Here is a 23,826-nt window from a genome sequence, read left to right on the forward strand (position 1 = left end):
GCTTCTTCAGGGCCAGCTTGATATTTGATTCACGTAAATATGATGCTCTGCAAGAATTGTGGACGATAATGGGGCATTGCTTCTTAAACTGGAATTATTCAAACTGTTAACGGCAAATGCAACAATTAAATTCACATGCAAAGAATATGTGTTAAATACAGTTACAATAAGTTCAAAAGTTCAATATAGTAAGTGCATCACAATATTAAATGCATATGCATCATACTATAATGCCACGTAACTTCTGTCTCTTAATAATTGCTCCCATTACTCCCATCCTATTTTTATTGTTATAATTTAAAATAAGAGTAATTTAAAATTAATATTTTAGTAACTTTTACTAAAGATGAGAGGTTGGCACTTTAGTAGGTATTACTTTAACTATTGAAGCATATGATCGCGTAAAAAAAATAGCGTGTTACCACACCACAAATTTTTTAGGGCCATTTTACAAAAGTCCTGTTTTTTTGCATTCAGCTGCGGTTTGCAAAAAGTATACATTCGATCTTACTGAAATTGTGTGTGATCAGCTTTGACTCTTTAAAACAACAAGAGCTATGAAGTTTTGAAATTTCGAGCAAAATCGATGGTTTTTTGCAATTTGTGGGGACATCGATGGACCAATCGGGCTCATTCGCAGCTCATTTTTTTCGCCTTTTTACGGCGCCTAAGCTTATTAAACGCTTTTTTATTTTTACTCAATCCGACGGTGTCTAACGCGAAAGACCGGATTAGGTCACTTTACCATTTTTTTTGGACCCCTTCCGACCATCAAAAAATGTTAGATTTTAGTTTCTTCAATTTGTATCATAATGATCTACTAAATTCAATTTTTTTCTCCGAACTCAGAATTATCTAAAAATTGACGCCATTTTTTTTTATTTGATCACACTAATTAGTAAATTCTGGAAATTTTGAAAAAATTCATTTGATATACCTACTTCTCAACGATAATTTATAAATAAATACTGTAGCGGTCTTTAAACATATAAATGAGTTGAAATTTGTGATTTTTTTTATAACTCTTTATTATACTAGGAAATTGTTCGTATGTACCTCAAGGGTCGCACTAGACTGACCCCACGGCTTGTTTAAATCTCAATCTTACTGTTATTACTTTGAACACTTCTTTTAAAACATTCACTTTTGCTACAGCAGCGCTATCCTTATATGCTGCTTTTCGATTAACACTTTTTGATACACTAAGATGATTGTTCTTACTTCTACCTTCCACATAAAAAGCAGATATTTGTGACATTATAGCGCTGAAATATTAATTGCACAACCCAATACGTAAATATCTAGATTTTGTAAAATACCTATTGGTTGGAGCCGTTTCCTCGAAGGCCTTTCATTTTATAATTTAAAATAAAGATTGAAGTGTGTATGAAAAGTTAATATACAGTCAAACCTGGATAAGCAAAAGTTCAAGGGAGCACAATCTCATTCTCGCTTATGGAGATTTCTCACTAACCCGAGTTTCGCGCTAATGCAGGTACATGGGTAGCGTTTCTCACTTATAGAGGTACGCAGCAATAACAAGTCACAGCAAGTACGAGTGTAGTAAATTGTAGCTATGGTTCCTCCTAAATAATATAAATAAATAAAGCTGGACTGTCGCATATAGAGGTATAGATAAGTAGCAGTCTCACTTACGGAGGTCCATGAGGGAAAAACGACTTTCTCTTACAGAGGTTTCTGTTTTTCACTAATAAAGATTTTGGGAGCTTAAAATTACGGGTCTTGGCTATTACTCTCACTTATAGAGTTTTCTCACTTATTCAGTTCCCACTTATCCAGGTTTGACTGTATAACAAACTTCTTTTGAGGCGGTGAGCGAGTGAAGATATGTTGTTTGTCTATATTTATTATATAAATCTGTGAAAGGTTCGGGTGACAGTCAGCAATCTAAATTTCGAATAAATATTACTGAAAATATTCGATTTGACAAATCGGATAATTTACATTTAAAAAATGAATAATAAACCTAACGTGTTTATTGATTTTCAAACAATTTGTCGAATGTGTCTAGAAGAAAATTCTAATATGATATCTATTTTTGAAAAACATATATTTCCCGATTACAAATCATACAGTGAAATGTTAGAAGAATGTGCTTCCGTAAATGTAAGTAACAACATTTTTTTTTTAAATCTAAATATTTTCATTATATATATTATATATATTTTTAGGTATCCGAAGATGATCTATTACCGAAAAATATATGTACCCCATGTTCTGAACAGCTAATACAAAGTTACAAATTAAAAATTCAATGTGTAACATCAGAGAAAATGTTGTTACAATTCATTGAAAATGCTCAATCAGAGGTTGAAATTGAAGAACATTTTATATATGATGTTAAAACAATTTATGAATATGATGAAAAAAAAGATGAACTCACAGAAATTAAAGAGGAATATTTAGAAGAGTTTGAAACAAAAGAATTCGAATGTAAAGAATGTTCAATAGGTTTTCCCTCAGAAGTGGAATACTTGAACCATGTTAAATTTAAGCATAGTAAAATTAAATGTGAATATTGTGTTAGAGAGTTTTCAAGTTTTGAAACACTTGCAAAACATTTAAATTCATCACATAAATTCTGTTGCAAAGTATGTACGAAAATATTTACAAATAAGAATGAATTAAAGCAACATGTCACTGATAATTTATGTACTACAACATCGTTTACTTGTAATCAATGTGATAAAACGTTTAAAAATAGTAATCGATATAAGATTCATATGCGTGTAAGTATAACTCTTGCTTTAATCCTTATATATTATTTTACTCAAGTAAACGAGGAGAAGAAAAGGCGCTAATAGTTCAGTTTAGGCACTTTTCTTAAAAATCATCTTAGAAAAAAAGGAAAAAAAAATTCAATTTCAAGCATTTTTATACCATGCATATATGTAATATGCAAGGTATACTAAGTTTAGTCCCAAGTTTGTAACGCTTAAAAATATTGATGCTACCAACAAAATTTTGGTATAGGTGTTTATAAAATCACCTAATTAGTCCAATTCCGATTGTCCGTCCATCCGTCCGTCTGTGGGCACGATAAATAATAAGTGTATTAGGCAAACATGTTTCGAATGTAACAGTTTTTATAGATGTTCTACTAATACTGAATACATCATTAAGAAGTAACAATAATAATTGTAAAGATATTTCAAATTAAACTATTTTTAAAACATGTTCTTCTAATACTTATTTAAAAAGTTTTAAATGTTTTCACCACTTTATTATTTTTAGCCGCGAGTGCAGAATTCCGGACGGGTCGAGATAGTTTCAAATTAAGAAAGATATTTTTTTGCGAAGACGACATAGTTCTAAATGTATAACTTTACTCTTTGATTTCAGATTCATACTGGTGACAAACGGTTTTATGCACATATTGTGGAAAATCATTTACTGATAGATCTAATTTGGCTGCTCATATACGAATACATACGGGTGAAAAGCGATATAAATGCAAAATTTGTGGTAAGATCATCAAAATATTAGATTACAGTAGAACGCCGATTAACCGAATCGCCAATTATCCGAATCAGTTTTGTTTTGGTGTAACAAGAAGGAACTCGTTAGAGTCCAGATATATTTCAGTTGTTAGAGTTGAAAGTTAAAGGCAAGACACTACATATTTTGCAACGTTGGAACGTTTGTTGGAAAGTTCGTTTTTCTTTATTGCCAGTCTACGTCCGATAATCCGAATCGACCTCGGTCCCAATTAATTCAGATAATCGGCGTTCTACTGTATATAGAAGAAAGTCGACTATTCGACAATAGGGATGTTTAAAAATGTTACAAATTCATGTAAAGTTATACTTTACACATAAAAAACAATTTAAGTAACATAGAATAATATTTTAAGAACGTAATTATTATTCTTAAATAAAATTGATTTAAATTGCGTTTTTTATTACCCATTATCACGTGACTACGAATCACAGATTATAGTTTATTACATAAATAGATAGGCAATTCTACTGAACATGAAATGTTGTTCAAAAGAACCCCCGGAGTAATGAATTTAGAATGAACTATTAAAAAAATGGTGGAAATTAGGTATATTTGAATTATTTCTATTCAGTTTATCATTTTTTTAATTTTTTTGTACTAATTTGTCCTCTAATAAAATAAAGTGAAGTTTTTTTTTTTTTAAATAAAATAACAAGTAAAATAAAATAATAATTTATTGCAATATTTGAAACAAAACAGCATTCATTCTATTATTAACATATTTAAAATTATTATTTACTAGTTTGGTGTAAGTTAAATACAATGTCTAACCATTTTAGTTCGTTAATAGTCAGTCAATAATAATCACAAACAAACACGATCTAATTGTAATCAACACGATCTACAAGACGTAAACACTAAAATAAACTCAGTACATACCATAAAAAAAATCAGAAAATATATTTATAAACACACCTAAATCGACCTAAACTAAATTACACTAGTTAGTTAATGAACACAATAGTGCAGGAAATACGTAGGAAAATACCTCAGATTTTAAAATAATTCTCCCGTCCGGTTTTTCAACGGGATAATTATGATAAAAATAGTAGTTTCTAAGAAGACATTCTTTGGAAAAAATCGGATTGTAAGAAGTTGTTTAAAAACCATCGAAAATTTATGAAAAACAGGTTTTTTGCAAATAAAAAACGGAAAAAAGATTTCGATTAAAAACAAAAAATTGAGCGTTCAAGAGCTAAAAAAACCAAAAAAATGAGACTAGCTAAAGTTATATTCGATCGAAACTTTACGAAAAAACACGGTTTTATGACCGAAAATATCGCGTTTTTCGCCTATTAATTTCTCGGTTTGAATGAATCGCAAGAAATTTGTTCTAAATAATATCAGGTTTCCGCACAATTTGCGAAAATGCGTAAATAATGCTTTCCGAAAAGCCGTATGCGATCGCTAACGACGCACCCAACGGCAATTTAAAAAAAAAAAAACTTCTTTAAGAGTTTTCTAAGAATCTCTGCATAATTATGAATCTTGTAGACGCACGATGGAAACGCAAAGAAAAATCGAGTAATATTTCATTTTTAATAAATTGAAACGAATTGAAAGAAAATATAATATTCAAATATTTGAAATATATTGTTCCAATATTTTTTTGTTTTCCATAATACATCTGATATATATTATAACTAGCTCGGATCCCGCCCGTTTCACTGGGTTTAAAAGTAAAAACCACCGCTTTATAGCCTCCAGCTCTCTTGGTCTCACTTATCCCCCTTCCATAACACTCGAAGGGATTGTGTACGCATCTAAAATATACGCTCAGCTCTCAATTAATAGGCGAAAAACGCGATATTTTCGGTCATAAAACCGTGTTTTCTTGTAAAGTTTCAATCGGACTTAATTTTAGCTAGTCTCATTTTTTTCGTTTTTTTTAGCTCTTGAACGCTCATTTTTTTTTTATCAAAATCATTTTCTCGACTTTTGGACAGCCCAATGCCGTGTAATCCCACGTTTATCGTACAAAATTTTATCTACACCTCTAAATTGTGAAAATAAACGATAATTAATATTTAAAATTTGTCATGGTTTTTTGAGAAAAATAGATAATTAACAAGCCATGAATAGAGTCTGATGCGACCCTCCTGTCCTCGCAAATAACTTCCCAACATAATAAAAATTATAAAAAATTTAAAAATATAAAAACTCGACCGGCTCGAAACGATTCTACCGAATGTTATGAAATTATTTTCGGATCATATTAATACGCTTCAATCGGCACTTCAGCGAAGTCGATATGATTTTTTGTTGGCGCGATATGGGTCAATTTTAGAATCATATCGCCCTGCTCGAAACGACTCGGCACCTCAACGAAGTTGATATCATTTTTTGTGCGCACGATATCGGTCAGGATAAAATTTAAGAAAAAGCTCGCCCGAATTTTATGAAATTATTTTCGGGTCATATTGCCTTTAATACGCTTCGATCAACATCTAAATGAAGTCGATATAATTTTTTGTTCGCGCGATATCGGCGACGAAAAAAATGCCTACGGACGTACTAACATACACACATACTTCTTCTCGAAATTGGTTTTAATGCCTGGCCTTGACCAGTAAAGATATGTTGAAAATTTCGATTTCGAAAAACGAAAATTTTGAGAGTAATTTGTGGTGTTGTAATGAATTTATTACGATACTAGTGCTGTAATGAATTCATTACCTCCCTAGTGCGGTAATGAACTATTTTTCCCACGCATACTGAGTGAGTAAAGTAATTCTCAACTCACGGGCGTAGGTAAAAGCAATTGCAAAAATTAATCAAAATGCCTATTGTTAATTTTTTCTTTCAGTAATCGAAATAGATTTTTCAAATAATTTACGTTTTTTTTTTTTTTTTAATAAAATAATTCATTAAATTTTAGGTATAACATTCGTACAGGGTTATTCGTTACGTAGCCATTTAATAACTCATTCACAAGAGAAAAATTACGAATGTAAAATATGTAATAAACGTTTTTCACGAACAAATGGTTTACGACGACATATTTTAACACATTCTGGTGAAAAGAATTATGTTTGTGATATTTGTAATAAAAGATTCTTAGATCAACATGATTTAAAATGTCATAAAAAATTTCATACAGGTTGGTATATTATAATAAAAAAACTTTTTGACGTAGTGCGGTAAATGCCATCTCCTTGATAATCCTCAAACATTACAAATTTTTTATTTAAAAGACAATTGGGTATTTGCATGAAATTTATTTTCGAATTTCTTAACAAAATATGAAAAGACTATAAAAGAGATAACAAAAGAGTGAAATTAAAATTAAAATCGGCCAAAAAATACGGATGATATAAGCATTTTAAAGACAGATATTAAACAGAGAGGTCTGATAAGAACAATGACGTCAGTGTGTCTATCAGCCATATCTCATAGCATAGTTACATATACATATACGGTATACCATAACTTCCAATTCTGTTTAAAAACAAAATTTTGATGGCTGTTATCTTGGTTGTTTTTATGTTATTCGAACAAAATTTTCTCGACTGTTTGTTACATAAATAAGTTTTTATTAAAGGAAAAAAAAAATCATGCAAATATCCAATTGGGTATTTTCAAAATGATTTTGCACATAACATTAATTTTATAAATTCTTGGAGTGAGTTTTAAATAAATAAATAAAAGATATAAAAATCACGTGACGTGAAACATGATATGCTTGGTCTACCGTCATTGTGCATATTATTATTACTTTACATTATATACAGACAGTGTGTCACATTTACAATGAAGACACAGTCTTATTTTTGTTATCTACAGGAATATCGATTTGAAATTTTGCACAGCGACACAAGTTGATGGGTCACGATTTTTAAGATACTCCGAAAGATATATCGAAATCTGAACTTTATGCTCAGCCTACTACAAATTGACAAATAGAGCCAATTCTTAATATTATGCCTAGCGTCAGAGATGGTTAGAGATATCCAAAAAAATTGCTTAGAATATTTGTTTATCCCCATATATCGATTTTCATAACAAAATTCGCATTTTTAATTTGTTTACTATTTTGGTCTTTACTCAAAATTATTACAAGTTTATTGAAATATTTGATAACAATATTAAATTATCAATTTGTCCAGTTTTTACATTTCATAGCAAACTAATTATAAAAATTTATTTTTTATTATTATAATTAGTGTGCTATGGAATGTAAAAACTGGATAAATTGATAATTTAATAATGTTTATGTATTCAAATATTTCAATAAACTTATAAGAATTTAGAGTAAAGACCAAATATAATGAAAAAAATTAAAAATGCAATTTTGTCCTGAAAATCAATATATGGGTATAAAAAAATATTTTTATCGAATAATTTTTTCGATATCTCAACCATCTCTGACGTTAGGCAAAATATTAAGAATCGGCTGAGTTTAAAGTTAAGATTTCGGTAGTATCTTAAAACCATAGACATAGTAATACTAAACGGTGCGATGCATATACTTTCTGTGTTGAAAAGTTGTGCCAATTTAAGAAAGAGGCAGCCTCTGTAAAGCTAGCTTTGTTCCACTGGGTGGTGATATGTAGACGTATGACAGAGATAACTCTACCGCAACTTCCTTTGTATTTCTTCCTAATTTTGGAACATGAATTACTTACGAATGCTCCATCTATATATATATATATATATATATATATATATATATATATATATATATATATCTTATATATATAGGAGACTTTCTATAGATATAGATAGATAGTCACTCATCACGATATCTCTGAAACTATAAGACCTAGAGACTTGAAATTTGGCAGGAATATTCCTTTTGCCAAGTAGAGGTCAGCTAAGAACGGATTTTACGAAATTCGACCCACAAGGGGGGTTGCGGGGGTGTTCATGAATAAAAAATTCATATTTTTCAATTATGGCTTTTAATAGTTCAAAACTTGGTCAGAATGTTTTAAATTACATTTAGAAGATTTTTTTAACCTTCGGAGGGTAGAAAGGTGTAGCGAGAAAGTGGGAAGGAATTATCGAATATTTACAAATATACTTAAGTGGGGTATCAAATAAAAGAGCATGACGTGTACATTACAAAACTGTTATGTTTATGGAACATAAACATTCCGTTTTGCTGGGCAACATCCCCACTTGCACCCCTCCCTCCACATTTCCTTGCGTTGGATAACAGTTTTGTAATGTACACGTCATGCTTTTTTATTTGATACCCCACTTAGGTATATTTGTAAATATTCGATATTTCCTTCCCACTTTCTCGCTACACCTTTCTACCCTCCGAAGGTTAAAAAAATTTCTAAATGTAATTTAAAACATTCTGACCAAGTTTTGAACTATTAAAAGCCATAATTGAAAAATATGAATTTTTTATTCATGAACACCCCCGCAACCCCCCCTTGTGGGTGGAATTTCGTAAAATCCGTTCTTAGGTGACCTCTACTTGGCAAAAGGAATATTCCTGCCAAATTTCAAGTCTCTAGGTCTTATAGTTTCAGAGATATCGTGATGAGTGACTATCTATCTATATCTATAGAAAGTCTCCTATATATATAAGATATATATATATATATATATATATATAATGAATATTCCCCATTCATATACAGTGATGAGTCACTATATGACTGTAAAATTTCAAATCAATATTCGTATAAATAACGAAAATATGAGGGTATCTTAATCTTAAATGCGACACACTGTATAATTTACTATTCACTGTACGTCATCGAATACAAATGTTATTATGATGTAATTCATGAAATTTATTTTCTAGGTGAACGAAATTTTTCGTGTACACTATGTAACAAAGCTTTCACGCAAAGTACACATCTTAGAACACACTTACGAATACACACCGGTGAAAAACCATTTGTTTGTGCCCAATGTGGGAAACAATTTCGACAAAAACAATCGTTAAATATACATGTTATGAAAGTTCATAAAACTGATTCAAGTTGATTGTAAATGTAAACATTTTATAATTTTTTGTAAAATATAATTAATTTTTAAAGAGTTTATAGTTTATTTCTTATTTAGTAGTCTGATCATGGAGGCAGAGACCGATTTCATGTTAACAAATTGTTGTCATAAATAAGATGCCAGGAGTGTTTTTTATCTAGTTGGTCTCCTTTTATAATCTTCAAGAGTCTAATAGTCAATGGTACTAGGTTGACTTTACAATTGCTTATTGTCTGACCTCTTGTTGAAAAGTATAGAAAAATTGAATCGTTTTTTTATTTGACACTTTTAATAGCTCTGTGCCCTCTTCAAGCTTGGGAAGAAATGTTTAAAATAAACCATCATGTTTTCTTTAAAATTTTTCAACAAAAGTTTTACTAGGTACTATTTTAAAGCATGTATATATCCAGCCTTATAATTGTTAAAAGTTTTGTGACAATCATGTTACGAGCGTATTTTCAAACATTAACCAAAGTGGACGAAGATTTCGATTGTGTAAATATATGTCGAGCATGCTTGGGTAGTGTTGAAAATATAGAACGAATATCATTGTTTGATGAAAAAATATTACTAAATGATTGTCAATTACATGAAGCATTAGAAGCATGTACTTCTGTTCACGTAAGTTTATATGACTGACTAAATATTTACTAACCAAAGGCCAAAGCATTTCTAATATTTCTGAGCTCCGTCCTCTATATCTATGATAATTTTTAATATGTAAAGCAACAAGAAATTCTTTTTTAAAAAATTTGATCTAAAACTGATAGTTATACCAAATATTTCTACTGCAGGTATACATTCCCAAACTCTGAAACCGTGTTTATCGTAATTCCCAAATGATTTCCTTTCAAATAACATAAAAATTAAGTGGATTTAATTTCCTACCTGCTAACTATACGCTGAAAAAAGGATCATTAATTACAGGAAAACTAATAATTCCCAAATTCTAAAATTATATTCCCAAATCAATGGAAATAGTTTGAGTGAAAAATAACAATTTTATCTGCTAAGTATACGGAGCTTTGTTTATACCATATATATATACCATGGAAATAGATGTTCACATCCTCTTCAATCGCCATTATAGTGTTATTTAAGATACTTTGAAGTCACGAATAAAAATAGATTTGATACCAACAAATATTTCGATTTAAATGACATTTTCTTGGCAAGATACTTTTTTATAAATAAAATAAAATATTTAAATCATTTCCCTATAAGAAGCAGACGCTTAGATTAATGTAACTCTAGACATATTTTTCGGGTTGAGTACCGATTGTTATACAGTGAAGCTCGATTATTTAGTGCAGTAGCGCATTATACACTATGTATTCAAGAAATGTAGCAAAGAGTTTGAAGAGTTTTATAACTTTGACTATACAGTTTAGAATCCTTGATAACAAGTAAATGAATAACAAAATAAACGTTTTAAAAAAAATTTGCAGATAAATTTATCAGAAAAAACATCAATTTATATATGCGATCGATGCTATGATTTATTAGAAACAAGTTTTAATTTTCGAATACAATGTTTAAAGTCTGAAGAAAAATTTAAAAAGTTATTACGTTTACATAAAATTGAATCAAATTTTAATACAACAGATATTAAAGTAGAAATTTGTAAAAGTGAATTAATTGAACAAAATAACGATCCAAATTTCATTTCAATAAAAAATGAATGCCCTGACATACCAGTATCTGATGTAAAAATTGAAGATAATTTCTTAGACGATTATTCCACGAAGAATAATGATTCCGAAGTTTATAACAATCAATCAGATGATGATTGTATTGAAAATATCGATCATGATAGCTTGAAAGATGAAGCAAACGAAGATTATTTAGAAAATACAGATTGTAAAAGTTTGAAAAATGAAGACATCACTAAAAATATTAATGAAAAAACTGTGTACAAATGTACAGATTGTAATAAAGTTTATAAAAAAGCATGGATGCTTGAAAATCATAAATTAGATCATGGTCATAATTGTAAAGTGTGCTTTAAAAGCTTTAATACAGAGAATGATTTAAATAAACATGCGCAAGAACATGCGCATTTAGAACCGAATAGATTTGTTTGTAAAGAATGTGGCGCTGATTTTAATAAAAAATATAGTTTAGTCTTACATACACGAGTAAGTTTGCTTAAAATTTCGATTTGTTTTGTTTAAAATGTGCTTTATTTATTGAAAATTTTTCTATGTAGAAGCAGCATACTGGGGAAAAACCCCATCTATGTTCTGTCTGTGGTCGAGGATTTAGTGATGAAAGGTATTTAATTACGCATATGCGAATTCACAACGGGGAAAAACCTTTCGAATGTAAAGTCTGTGGTAAGTAATTATATTGAAAATTTAAGGCTCTTCTTTCTATTCTAACATTTAAAAAATGCAGATGTTAGATTGTTTTAATTTGGATACAATTTTTCAATGAAAAATTTGATTGTTTTTACTTGCTACCATACAGATGCTAAATTTCGCCAATGGTCGACATTAAAAAGTCATTTAACAACTCATACAACTGACAAGAATTATATTTGTACTGTTTGTGGTAAAAAATTAGCTTATAAAGCTACATTACGAATACATATGCTGAGTCACACTGGTGTTAAAAAGTATCCTTGTAAAATATGTGAAAAAACATTTAAAGTTTCATCTCAACTAACAAGACACATGAGGATACATTCAGGTATAAGATTTAATCTTTTTTCGAAGCAAAACCGTGACGATAATCTGAATTATTGCACTTTTAAGGTGAAAAGAACTATAAATGTTTAGATTGTGGAAAAGCATTTGGGAGATCACATCATTTAACAGTGCACAGAAGAATTCATACAGGAGAAAAACCTCATGTTTGTTCAACTTGTGGTAGAGGCTTCACTCAATTACATGTGTTAAGAACACATTTGAAAACACATAAAGAATAATAGAAAAATATTTTTGTAATTTTTTTTTTATTCATAATAAATAGTTTTGAATAAAATTTATATCTGGAATTATTTCGAAAAAAATTTTTTTTATACAAATTTAGATTCATAAAATTTTATTAAATTATTAGAAAGTTATTTCAAATCTGGTGCTCTTTTAAAGCAAGTGCATTTTCAGCCTTACAGTTGTAAACGATTTTAAAGCGCGCTTCTTGTATTAATTTTAGATAACGGGTAAAATGAATGAATATTTTGATTGTGTAAATATATGTCGAGCGTGTTTGATTAATATTGAAAATATAGAAAGAGTATCATTATTTGATGAAAAAATATTACTAAATGATTGTCAATTACATGAATCATTAGAAGCATGTACTTCTGTTCACGTAAGTTCAAATGACAGGACAGACGTAAATATTTACATTATCCTGTAATACTCAAATTATTTAAATAATAACTGCTTTGTAGTAGTGATAACTTAAGATAGTCATAAATCGCATCAAATTTTATTTATAATGTTAAATATTCGAACTAAAAATAGCGCTAGCGGTTTGAGCACCACCGCAGAAACTCTCAAAAAACTCATTTAAAACTCGATGGAGTTTTAGCACGATTCCTATGAGCTATGACCATTTCTAAGGGTTACCGTCTCACCGAGAACAACAACAATACTCCGGATGAACACCAGCAAAACTGCATAAAAAGACGAGCAAAATTTCACGGAAAGTCATACAAAACGCAGTAAGATTCTTGTGTTGGAAGCGTACAAAAAAAACTTAACATTTCCAAGGCTGAAACTCCGCCCAAACTCCACATATATATACTCCATGAAAAATCAAAGAAAGAGCACAATCCGCAGTAACTCCAAGTTTCGACCGAATCATCAAACCCGCTAGAGAGTAAATTCATTAGTTTTTGTGCTAAATAAAAAATAGGCACGGACAACTTTCTTTTTATTATAACTTCGTTAATTTTCGTGCAAATGACTTAAAACTTTTTTCATTTTCAAAATTTTAAAAAGTTGACGAGTACTTTAAAAAGTTTTCAAAAAACGTCATATTTTGCAGTCATTTAACGTTAAATAGGTACTCCGAATTTCAATCGCTAATATTCGGAAAGTAATGACTTTTCGAAATATGCTTGAATGACACTTTTTGCTTAGAATATATCCCTCTTTCGATTACCGTTGTTTTTTTCAACATATATTTTTCTGCTTCCTAGAAAGGGTGGTTACCATCCCCTGGACGAAAGCACTACTCGCCGTCATAACTTTTGTTTCTTTTTCAAGTCAATCGGAGCTATAGGAAACAATTTACAGGTTTAATTCTCGTTTACTGGAGTAATAGTGTAATTTGAGAACAATTGACTATTTCAACTGATAGGTTCTTGGCAAGAAGTGCACTTTCTATTATTTGAAAACAATAACAAGTGTTTGATATATCCCTGTATGTTTCGAACTTTTCCTTAAAAAAATAAAATTGTCAAAAAGCAAATTAATTTTTTTTTAGATTAATTATTCAGATAAAACATCAATTTATTTATGTAATAGATGTTTTAAATTATTAGAAACAAGTTATAAATTTCGAGTACAATGTTTATTATCCGAAGAAAAATTTAAAAAATCATTACGCTTGCATAACATTGAATCGAATTTTAATGAAAAATATATTAAACAAGAAATTTGTAAAACTGAATTAATAGAACAGAATAATGATTCAAATTTCATTTCAATAAAAAATGAATACCTTGTACCTGATGTAAAAATTGAAGATAACTTCTTAAACGATTATTCCACAAAGAATAATGATTCCGAAGTTTATAACAATCAATCAGATGATGATTGTATTGAAAATATCGATCATGATAGCTTGAAAGATGAAGCAAACGAAGATTATTTAGAAAATACAGATTGTAAAAGTTTGAAAAATGAAGACATCACTAAAAATGTTAATGAAAAAACTGTGTACAAATGTACAGATTGTAATAAAGTTTATAAAAAAGCATGGATGCTTGAAAATCATAAATTAGATCATGGTCATAATTGTAAAGTGTGCTTTAAAAGCTTTAATACAGAGAATGATTTAAATAAACATGCGCAAGAACATGCGCATTTAGAACCGAATAGATTTGTTTGTAAAGAATGTGATAATGATTTTTCTTCAAAATTTTCACTAAATTTACATATACGGGTAAAATCGATAAAAATTATTGTTTTTCATCATATCAAATGTTTATAGTCCAATATTTATTTCAAAATTTCTAATTTTTTCATGTAGAGTCATCACAAAGGAGGAAAACCACACTTATGTTCTGTTTGTGGTAGAGGGTTTGCGATTGAGAGATATTTAACTGAGCATATGCGGATTCACAATGGAGAAAAACCTTATCAATGTAATGTTTGCAGTAAGTACATATAGGTATAATTTATTCATAGCAAGTGAAAACAAACAATTGACTGAGTTAACTGTTAAAATACTATGTATAGTCAGTGTTGATTACGCAATATTTTTTTTACGTCATATAAATAAAAAAAGATAATCAATCTTAGAAAGCCACATGCGTTTATATGACGAAGCCAACTAGCTTAATTAGCCGTTCATTTAACAGCGTAGCCTTTTTAATAAACGGCGTCATTCAACTAGCAGCTTGAACGGCATCCAGGCATTCAATCAAACAGCAAGACATAAGACTTGGATCGATAACGTTTAATTACTTGCCTAGCCTAATCATTTTTAGTACAACTTTCTGCTACCTAGTGCTGAAACCCATAATACACTGTAAATTGAAAGATACTCAAGTCAGTCTCCTTTTGGTGGCCAGGAATTTCAAAAATATAGTTGTAGGCCTGCTGTGAATCAGTGTCGCAATAATAGATGTGCTTGTTTTAAAAACAAAGTTTTTTGCGGATCCAAATGCCATGGAAACTTAACTTGCGTATAATATTTTAATTACTTATATGTGTACTTTGTTTTTAGGCTACGCTTTTTGATCTCCTTTTGATCTCCTTGGCCTAGGCGTTAAGGACCCCTTTGCAGTACACCTCTTTTGTATTATTATTGTTATTATTATTATATCATGTAAATATGAAATATAACAAGTATACTAAGTTTAGTCCCAAGTTTTTAACACTTAAAAATATTGATGCTACGAAATCACCTAATAAGTCTATTTGCGGTTGTCTGTCTGTCTGCACGTCTGTGTGTCTGTCCGTCTGTCAAAACGATAATGTGGTATGATCGCAGCTACCCAACCTGCCTTGCTATGTGAATGCTATACAGCACTGTCGTGTTGTTTTCTTTGTTTTATGCAAAAGAACGTCTTATGTCATATATTATAAATGGCTAACGAAATGATATCCAAACTGTATGTATGTGTTTCTTTATAACATATGATATGTTTACTGAGGAAGTGAGAAGAAAGAAATTACCAAAAAAAATGATTACCTCATAAACACTGTCTATACATGGTATTTCAACAATTAACTCAGTCAATTGTTTGTTTTCAGTGTTTTCACTTGTTATTACTACATTTCGTTTCAGATGCTAAATTTCGTCAATCTTCGACATTAAAAAGTCATTTAACAACTCATACAACTGACAAGAATTATATTTGTACTGTTTGTGGTAAAAAATTAGCTTATAAAGCTACATTACGAATACATATGCTGAGTCATACTGGTGTTAAAAAATATCCTTGTACAGTATGTGATAAAAGTTTCAAAGTTTCAGGTCTGCTAAGCAGACATATGATTATACATACAGGTAATTGAATTGGTCTGGTCACTAAACCCAAATATAAACATCCTTAAATGAGCTGGTCGAACAAATGAATGTAAACTTGATTTAGATAGGTACCGGGACAGAGATTTAGATACCAGGGAATTGTGAAGCCAAAGCAGCTTGCTAGAAATAATACAAATATCAATCCAAGAGTCTGGGAGTTCTGTTTATGGAAAGTAAGCTGCTTCTAAACAAGGGTATCTTAAAAAAGGCCAATCTTAAATGAAGGGAGTAACACACTTGTGGTACAAGGCAGATATGGTCTGAGTACAATCGTAGGCGTTCCGAAGACTTTTTAACAAGATCCTTTGACGACTATCGTTTCAAAGGATCTCTATTAGCAAAATCGTTATTACAAGACAATATCTAGGTGGCAGGCACGCTGAACGACTGTGCCTACCAGTGCATCACGATTATTTCAGGAGCTGTTTCAGTGGGGAGGAGGACGAAACTATGCCTCATCTTCTCTGTTACTGTCCATCTCCTCATCACTGTTCAGCTCCTGCCATGAGGAGATCATGAGACTGCCATGAGGAAATCACTTACTTGAGTCAGCCTTTCTATGACGACCTCTACGGTCCGAAGGTCGTTAACGTCAAAGCACTTCTGCTGTTCTTAAACAGTTCCGAATGGCTCATGGATTAGTGGTCCGGCTTGAACCAACCCTGTTTTGGTATCACAACGATCCTATGTTCTAAGCATGTTCTATCCCAGTACAGCCACTCGAACCCAACCTAAACTCAAATATAAAAATCAAAGTTATTTGATGCTAGATTGTTTGTGAGATACACCCTTTTTATCGATGATTTTATGCGATACTTAACAAACCGAAATGTTTCCCTAATATAAGAATAATGATTACACAAAGTGGCTAGTGACCTGAGCTACCATGGATATGTCACAGAATTTTGCGATCTTGGAAATGTTGGTGAATACTAAGTCACGATTAGAAAAAATGATAAAAGAAAATGATTTCCCGAGCTTTTGAGATCAATATCTCGGAATGTATTCATCATTAATTTTAACCATAAAATAAAGGGTGTTCCAATAAGAACACCGGTTTTGAATTGCGTTTGTAGTGTCATGATTTGTTCGTTAGTCAACAGCTGCAGGTTAAGTAAAATGGAGCACAACACTACACAACGAAGAATTTTGATTGTAAAAAATTATTATTAAAGTGGTGAAAGTTTTGCAGCCACAGTTCGGAAAATGCGTACAGTTATGTGCCATTGAAATGCTCCAAATGAAGTCACTGTGAGAAAATTAATGAAAAACATTGACCAAACAAGGCCTGCTAATGACGTAAAACAGAAACAGGCATTCGTCTTGGTCGTTCGATTGAAAATATAGCAGCAGTGCGTGCAAATGTTGGGGAAAGCCCAACCACATCAATAAGACATTCAGCTCAAGAAATTAATGTTTCCTTAACCATTATGCATTGAATCTTAACAAAACATTTGAAACTTCATGGGTAAAAAGTTCAATTGACACAAGACCTGAAGCCGGAAGATCATGGGCATCGAAGAGCGTTTGCTGATTGAATTTTAGAATAACCAATAGCCAATTGGATGGATTTTTCAACGAAAATCATATTTATTGATTAGGTTCATTTTTGTCTTGTAGGCTCCGTTAATAGACAAAATTATAGACATCATCGGACCATTTTTCTTCGAAAAGACAGTTGGAAAAGCATTCACCATGAATGGTGTTTGTTATCGTGAAATGTTAACTAACTTTTTTATGCCAAAATTTCAAAATATAGATCTCAACAGCATGTGGTTTCAACAGGACAATGCAACATGTCATACAGCCAGAGAATCTGTTGAATTAGTGCATGAGTCGCATGCCTGGTCGAGTTACTTCTCGTTTTTGAGATCGGTATTGGTCGCCCAAATCTTTTGATTTAAGCCTTTGTGAACAACCCACAATGATTGAAGCCTTAAAAGATGAAATTGAACGCTGTGTGACTGAAATACTGCAAAATTTATGCACAACGGCCCTTGAAAATTTCATGAAAAGGGCACGTCTGCGCCAACAAAGCCGGTCATTTGTTCAATTTCTTATTCCATTCAAAATTTCATGATGTGCACTTCATTATTCAATAAATGTTTCAACCTTATGGTATAAATATATATGTTTTATTTCAAACTCAAAAAGGCGTCCTTATTGGAACACCCTTTACGTAGTTTAGTGATTCGATTTGCCTCAGTAAATGATTTTTATCAGAACTTGAGATAAATCGAGTATGTTTGTATTTTCTGCATAAATCACTCAGAAATTGTCGATAAATGGGGATGCCAGTACCATAATAGAAATAGCAACAATCGTATAAAAAATATCATTATTTTGATTTTAAGGTGAAAAAAACTACAAATGTCAAGATTGTGGGAAAGCATTTGGAAGATCACATCATTTAACAGTGCACAGACGAGTTCACACAGGAGAAAAACCTCATGTTTGCTCAACATGCGGTCGAGGTTTTACCCAATTAAATGTGCTGAAAACACATTTGAAAATCCATAAAGAATAATTTTTTTTTTGTTATTGTTTTTGTACTACAATAAAAAGATTAGTAAGAAAAAAGATCTGAGTGTTTTTACAAAGAACAACTTTACAGTTTAAAACTTGGCTATCTACCAGACCTCAAAAAAATTCAGATAGAACTTGGTCAAATAACGGAAAAAAGTTGAGTTTTTGAATTTAGTGACACCATCAAAGTGATAAAATTTAATTTGCTTTCAGCCAAATTTTATCCGATTTGAATGAATACACTTAGAATTTTTTAACATTTTCTTTTGGGGATGAAGTTCTTAAATTTATTGTATATCTTTAACAGACATTATGAATGCGAAGTCATTTCTATATTATATCCGAAACAAAATTAATGGACTTGAAAAAATCGCATTAAATTTGGCTAAAATTTCGTCCATAATCCTAAAAAATCCGAAATCCTAAAAATTTCGTATATAATTTGTGTAAATTTCACCATTATTTTTATATTCACCATATGTTTTTGCATTAAGCGTACACACGGCGGAACAAATTGTTTCCTGTCCATTCATCATTCTCACTCTGTTATAACATGATTTTACTACTTTACTCCCACCCGCGAATTTAAAGGATAACATGGACACGGTGTATCCAGTGTCCAAGAGTGCATTTAATTTCTTATGCATAAACTCCACCTCTACCATAGGAAGTTGTGCTGAACTCAACGGGTAGAAGCTGCCTGCACAACATACGGCGGCCTCTCCTACACATTTTAGGACACGATGGTGATATATGCCCCTTTCCATTACATAAGCCCCTGATCCCTCTTGCTAGGCAAAACCTTGCCAAATGATCCTCCTTCTTGCAAATGAAACATCTCCTAAGCTCTGCTGAAGCAGCACTAACATTCCGTTCTGTAGTATTTACTAGCTCCCTCGCCCTTTCTATCAACTTTGCCAACGTCAATTTTTCGACACTGCAAGTAGCTATCAATTGCTGCTTTACCGTTTCGGGTAGATCACAAACTATTGCACATTTAAGCCATTCATCAGATAGCATTTCGTCTCACCCGGTAACAACTTTCGAGTAATAAATTGTTCGTAGGCCTGCAATGGGTGTGCATAAAACGCTTCCACTAATGATTGTTTTAACTTTGAGTAATCGTCCTTCACATTACTGTCCAAACTTTCGTACATCGCGAAGGCACCTCACGATAGAAATAGGGGACAAAAAAAAGCCAAATCATTCACTTTCTGTAAACTTGGAACCAACTCCATCAAATTATTTCACAATGTCTGAGTACTTTAACGGCACATTTGACATTGTTCCCGTAATGCCGAAATAGCTTGTAGTTATATTTAATTTAACAAATGTAAAGCTTATAAAATTTTACTTGTTTTTTATTCAACGATATTTCTTACAATGACAAATGTATATTTTGTTGCTATAAAGAAAACATAGAAACACAGTATTATTTTCTTAGATACATTGTTAGATAAATTGTTTCAATTTTCCCTTGTTTAATGCAGTGCCTATTAGTTTTCTCCAAACAAATCACACCTTCAAGAACCTAAAACCCTTATTGCTCGATTCAAAATTTCCATAGTTCTCCCTAATATTGTTTAGTGAATACAACAACATTGGTATTTCGTCCTCTAACTCAATTTCAAGAGAGTGTAGGAGCTTAAACATGATATTTCGGTATAAAGAAAAAGGGGATTGGAAGAAGAGCCCCTTAAAATTAGTTTTTAGGAGTGTTAACTTCCCAATCCTTTTTTCAATCAAAATCACTTCCTTAACACTAACGTAACTCACATACAAAGGACCCCGCACAGAATAAATTCATTTTTGGTTTCCGTTAAAATTTTTTGAATTCATGAAAAACCCTCGCTTCCGAGTTACCGAGTTTCAAAGGTTATGCCTACATGAGATATTGGTTTTTGATTTCGGCAAAAATTTTCTTAAAACTACGATTAAGGTAGTTTTGAAAACCCTTCCTTTCCAAGCTACGGCCTCGAGCGAAGGCCAAAACTCTAGATTTCCGTATTTTGCACACACAGTCACGTGTTATGAATGTTATGTGTGTTTCGATAACTATTTTTCTCGGCCGAAAAATGTCATGTGTGTAAAACGCCCTTATAAACCAACCCTCAAAACACTTTACTTCAACTCAGACAAGATTTCCTTTTTTTATACAGTCATACTATAAATGCCATTCTTGTCTTGTTCTACATTTTATTTTATTTTTATAAATTAGTTTCTTTGGAAGCTTGTATAGTGCAAGTGTGTGTGTGTGTTTGGGTGTATTCACGTAGCAATCTGCAATTATCTCATGTGCAGGCATAACTTTTGAAGTTGAGTGCATAAGAATCTTTGTTCGGCATGATAAAAACTACCTTAATTCATAGTTTTCAAAAAATTTAAACCGAAACCAAAAATCAAGGTATTGTGTGCGGGATCCTTTCTCAACCATCTAACTCAATTTAGAGCATTAACCACGAAAAACATATTGAGATAAAATAAAAGAGCTGGAGGATTGAGAAATGGGCACCTCCAAAAGGCATTTTTTAATACGCACTCCGCATCTCTTCACGCTGACCTTCGAAACAGTACTTAAGTCTATATTTTTGGTGAAAATAGGACTACTTAATAACATAAAATGCAAATACAAGAATATTTTTAATATAAAACAAGTGAAAACAAATAATTGACTGAGTTAATTGTTGAAATATCATGTATAGACTGTGTTGATTGCGCAATCGTTTGTATTTTTACGTCATGTAATAAGTAAAGAAAGATAGCCACTCTTACATAGATATCTACACATGTATAACTGATATGACCATATAATACATACTATATAATTTGCGCCCTCGCGGTTAAACAGTGAGGTTTACGAAAAATTTATAATAATATTTTAATATGTTGATTTTTTAATTAGGAACATTATATTCAAACTTTTGTTCTATCTCAAACGGTTTACAAGATGGGTCCTACGAACCCAAGATCGAATTCGCCTATGTTGCTCATTTACGAACTCGACATCACTTTATACGCCCTGACCATGCTATAAAAATTTCAGCTTGTTATCTCTTTTCGTTTTTGAGTAATCGTGTCAACACACGGACAGACAGACAATCGGAAATGGACTAATTAGGTGATTTTAATTATGAACACGTATACAAAAATTTTGTTCTTTGCATCAATATTTTAAGCGTTTCAAACTTGGGACTAAACTTAGTATGCCTTGATATATTTCATATATATACATGGTATAAAAAATTATAGTTCAAGTAAGAAATTGTATATTAGAACTTTGTCTTTATTAGCAATCTAGCTCCAAAGAGGACATCAATGTCCTTACAAATTGTTTAATTTTTCTTATTAATTAAACAATTAATACTTCGGAAATTCGATAAATTTACGAAAAAAATCAATTTAAAACAAAAATAATTCTTATGTTATTTTATTCGATTTCTTTTAAAATCAATAACAAACCCCCTTAAATATGACTGTCTAATAAAACTTCTGTGAACTGTTTTAAGATGTCTAGAAAATAGTTGTTTTGTTTATTTAAGTAATAAAGTACAAAGTACCTGTTATGTTTTTTAAACGTTTGTACTAAAATTCCTCTTACAATGAATGAAATTTTTGAATACACTAACATATGTCGAGCATGTTTAAATAATATTGAAAATACAAAAATTTCATTATTTGATAAAACATTGTTATTAAATGGATTCCAATTATATGAAGTATTAAAAGAGTGCACTTCAGTTCAGGTAAATTAAACAGTTCATTTGTTTGCAAACTAGCTTATAATTCATGATATTATGATTCAATGATTAAAATTTAAGTTTAATTTAGATTAAATACTTAGATATTAAGTAACATAATTATTACCACAATCAGAGCTGGAACTAGAGTTAAAAGGGCTCCGGGGCAAGATTAAGTTCGGGGCCCTATTTCTCTATTGAGTTTGTCAATTTTTTTCAATTTTTGTAAAAAGAAATGATTTGTTTTATTTTTCACGTTGTATTACATATTAATTTGTGAGTTAAAACATCAGACATTATAACATCATCAATCATGTAAAGTAGTAATATATTTAATTGTAGATAGCTTTACTTTGCGGAACTCCATAATTAGGATTGAAGAAATAAAATTTTCAATTTACTTTGCTTAATCCACTTTTATTTATTTAATATTTTAAATTATTAAAATATTAAAAGTGGACTAAGCAAAGTAAATTGGAAATTTTATTTCTTCAATATATTCTTAGATATAACATTATACGACAATTTTATCCCTTATATTACAAAATTATGAATTATGAATAAAGATTTTAGTAGTTCGGTATGGTTTTCTGTTTTTATCTTTCGCTCAGGAGACCATCCGAACCCGAAACTCCAGAGCATTGCCCCGGTTGCCCTATTGTAGTTCCGGCCCTGATCACAATATTAAACAAATACACATCTCAGGAATCGATCGATTAACTTCTAACATTTCAGAATAGTATGACGCTAATGTATTTTCCTGTATATTTCTTCCAAAAAAGTCCATCAATAAGTGTATATAATATTTTTGCATTACACTCAAAAAATTTTTGAAAGCAAAAATTCTAAAATTTTTTTGTTGGAATCCGTCTAGAATGAAATTTGAGTATCACGCTTTATAAATTTCGATTCATAGCGAATTTATAATTTCAAAAGAGAAAAATGTGCCCTGATAGTAAAATAATGCCCTAATTTTTTCCAGATAATATGTTGATACAAACAGATAGGTAATTTTACGGTGAGTAGGGACTTTCAGCCTAGCTGTCTATATTCGCACCGTGCGTGAGTTTTATTGGAGGCGTTTCCATGGTAACGATACACTATTTTAATTATAGAATTCACGCGTATATGATTGTATGGATTGCATTTATGGCTTACATTGAAAATTTAATATTATTGTCTTACAAATTTAAATAAATAATTATGATAATTTACATTTGAAAAATAATATTTGTGCAATTTGATTTCTTATTTTCACAATTTTTAATGCATTAAGTTTAATTAATTAATGTTTTTCAATAAACTTAATTTGACATTTTCTATAACATTAACATGTAAAGAATTGCAAATTAGTCATAACAGCCTCCTTTATCGCCAAAATTTG

At 30.8% G+C, this 23,826-nt stretch overlaps 4 protein-coding genes across 4 annotated transcripts; all 4 read left to right on the top strand.

Annotated features, from left to right (window-relative positions):
• The first annotated feature begins 1,914 nt into the window (after positions 1-1,914).
• On the top strand, positions 1,915-6,518 carry LOC123293665 (zinc finger protein 891-like). The gene is made up of 4 exons (XM_044874549.1): positions 1,915-2,127; positions 2,193-2,750; positions 3,364-3,486; positions 6,401-6,518. Exons 1-4 carry the CDS (start codon positions 1,975-1,977, stop codon positions 6,404-6,406), a joined length of 840 nt encoding a protein of 279 aa, XP_044730484.1. The 5' UTR covers positions 1,915-1,974; the 3' UTR covers positions 6,407-6,518.
• On the top strand, positions 6,421-9,468 carry LOC123293110 (protein krueppel-like; the record flags this gene model as incomplete). Its single annotated transcript, XM_044873824.1, has 2 exons — positions 6,421-6,622; positions 9,284-9,468. Coding segments are annotated over 2 exons (387 nt in total), but the record flags the coding sequence as incomplete, so codon positions are not given.
• A 1,666-nt stretch (positions 9,469-11,134) lies between these two features.
• On the top strand, positions 11,135-12,397 carry LOC123293111 (gastrula zinc finger protein XlCGF62.1-like). Its single transcript, XM_044873825.1, has 4 exons — positions 11,135-11,606; positions 11,678-11,804; positions 11,938-12,159; positions 12,225-12,397. Exons 1-4 carry the CDS (start codon positions 11,424-11,426, stop codon positions 12,395-12,397), a joined length of 705 nt encoding a protein of 234 aa, XP_044729760.1. The 5' UTR covers positions 11,135-11,423.
• A 370-nt stretch (positions 12,398-12,767) lies between these two features.
• Positions 12,768-18,706, top strand: LOC123293112 (zinc finger protein 239-like). Its single transcript, XM_044873827.1, has 5 exons — positions 12,768-12,783; positions 13,964-14,586; positions 14,674-14,800; positions 15,937-16,158; positions 18,534-18,706. The coding sequence occupies exons 1-5, from the start codon at positions 12,768-12,770 to the stop codon at positions 18,704-18,706; spliced, it is 1,161 nt and encodes a 386-aa protein (XP_044729762.1).
• Positions 18,707-23,826: the final 5,120 nt, after the last annotated feature.

This window comes from Chrysoperla carnea, chromosome 2 (genome assembly GCF_905475395.1).
Source record: "Chrysoperla carnea chromosome 2, inChrCarn1.1, whole genome shotgun sequence".
NCBI lineage: Eukaryota > Metazoa > Arthropoda > Insecta > Neuroptera > Chrysopidae > Chrysoperla > Chrysoperla carnea.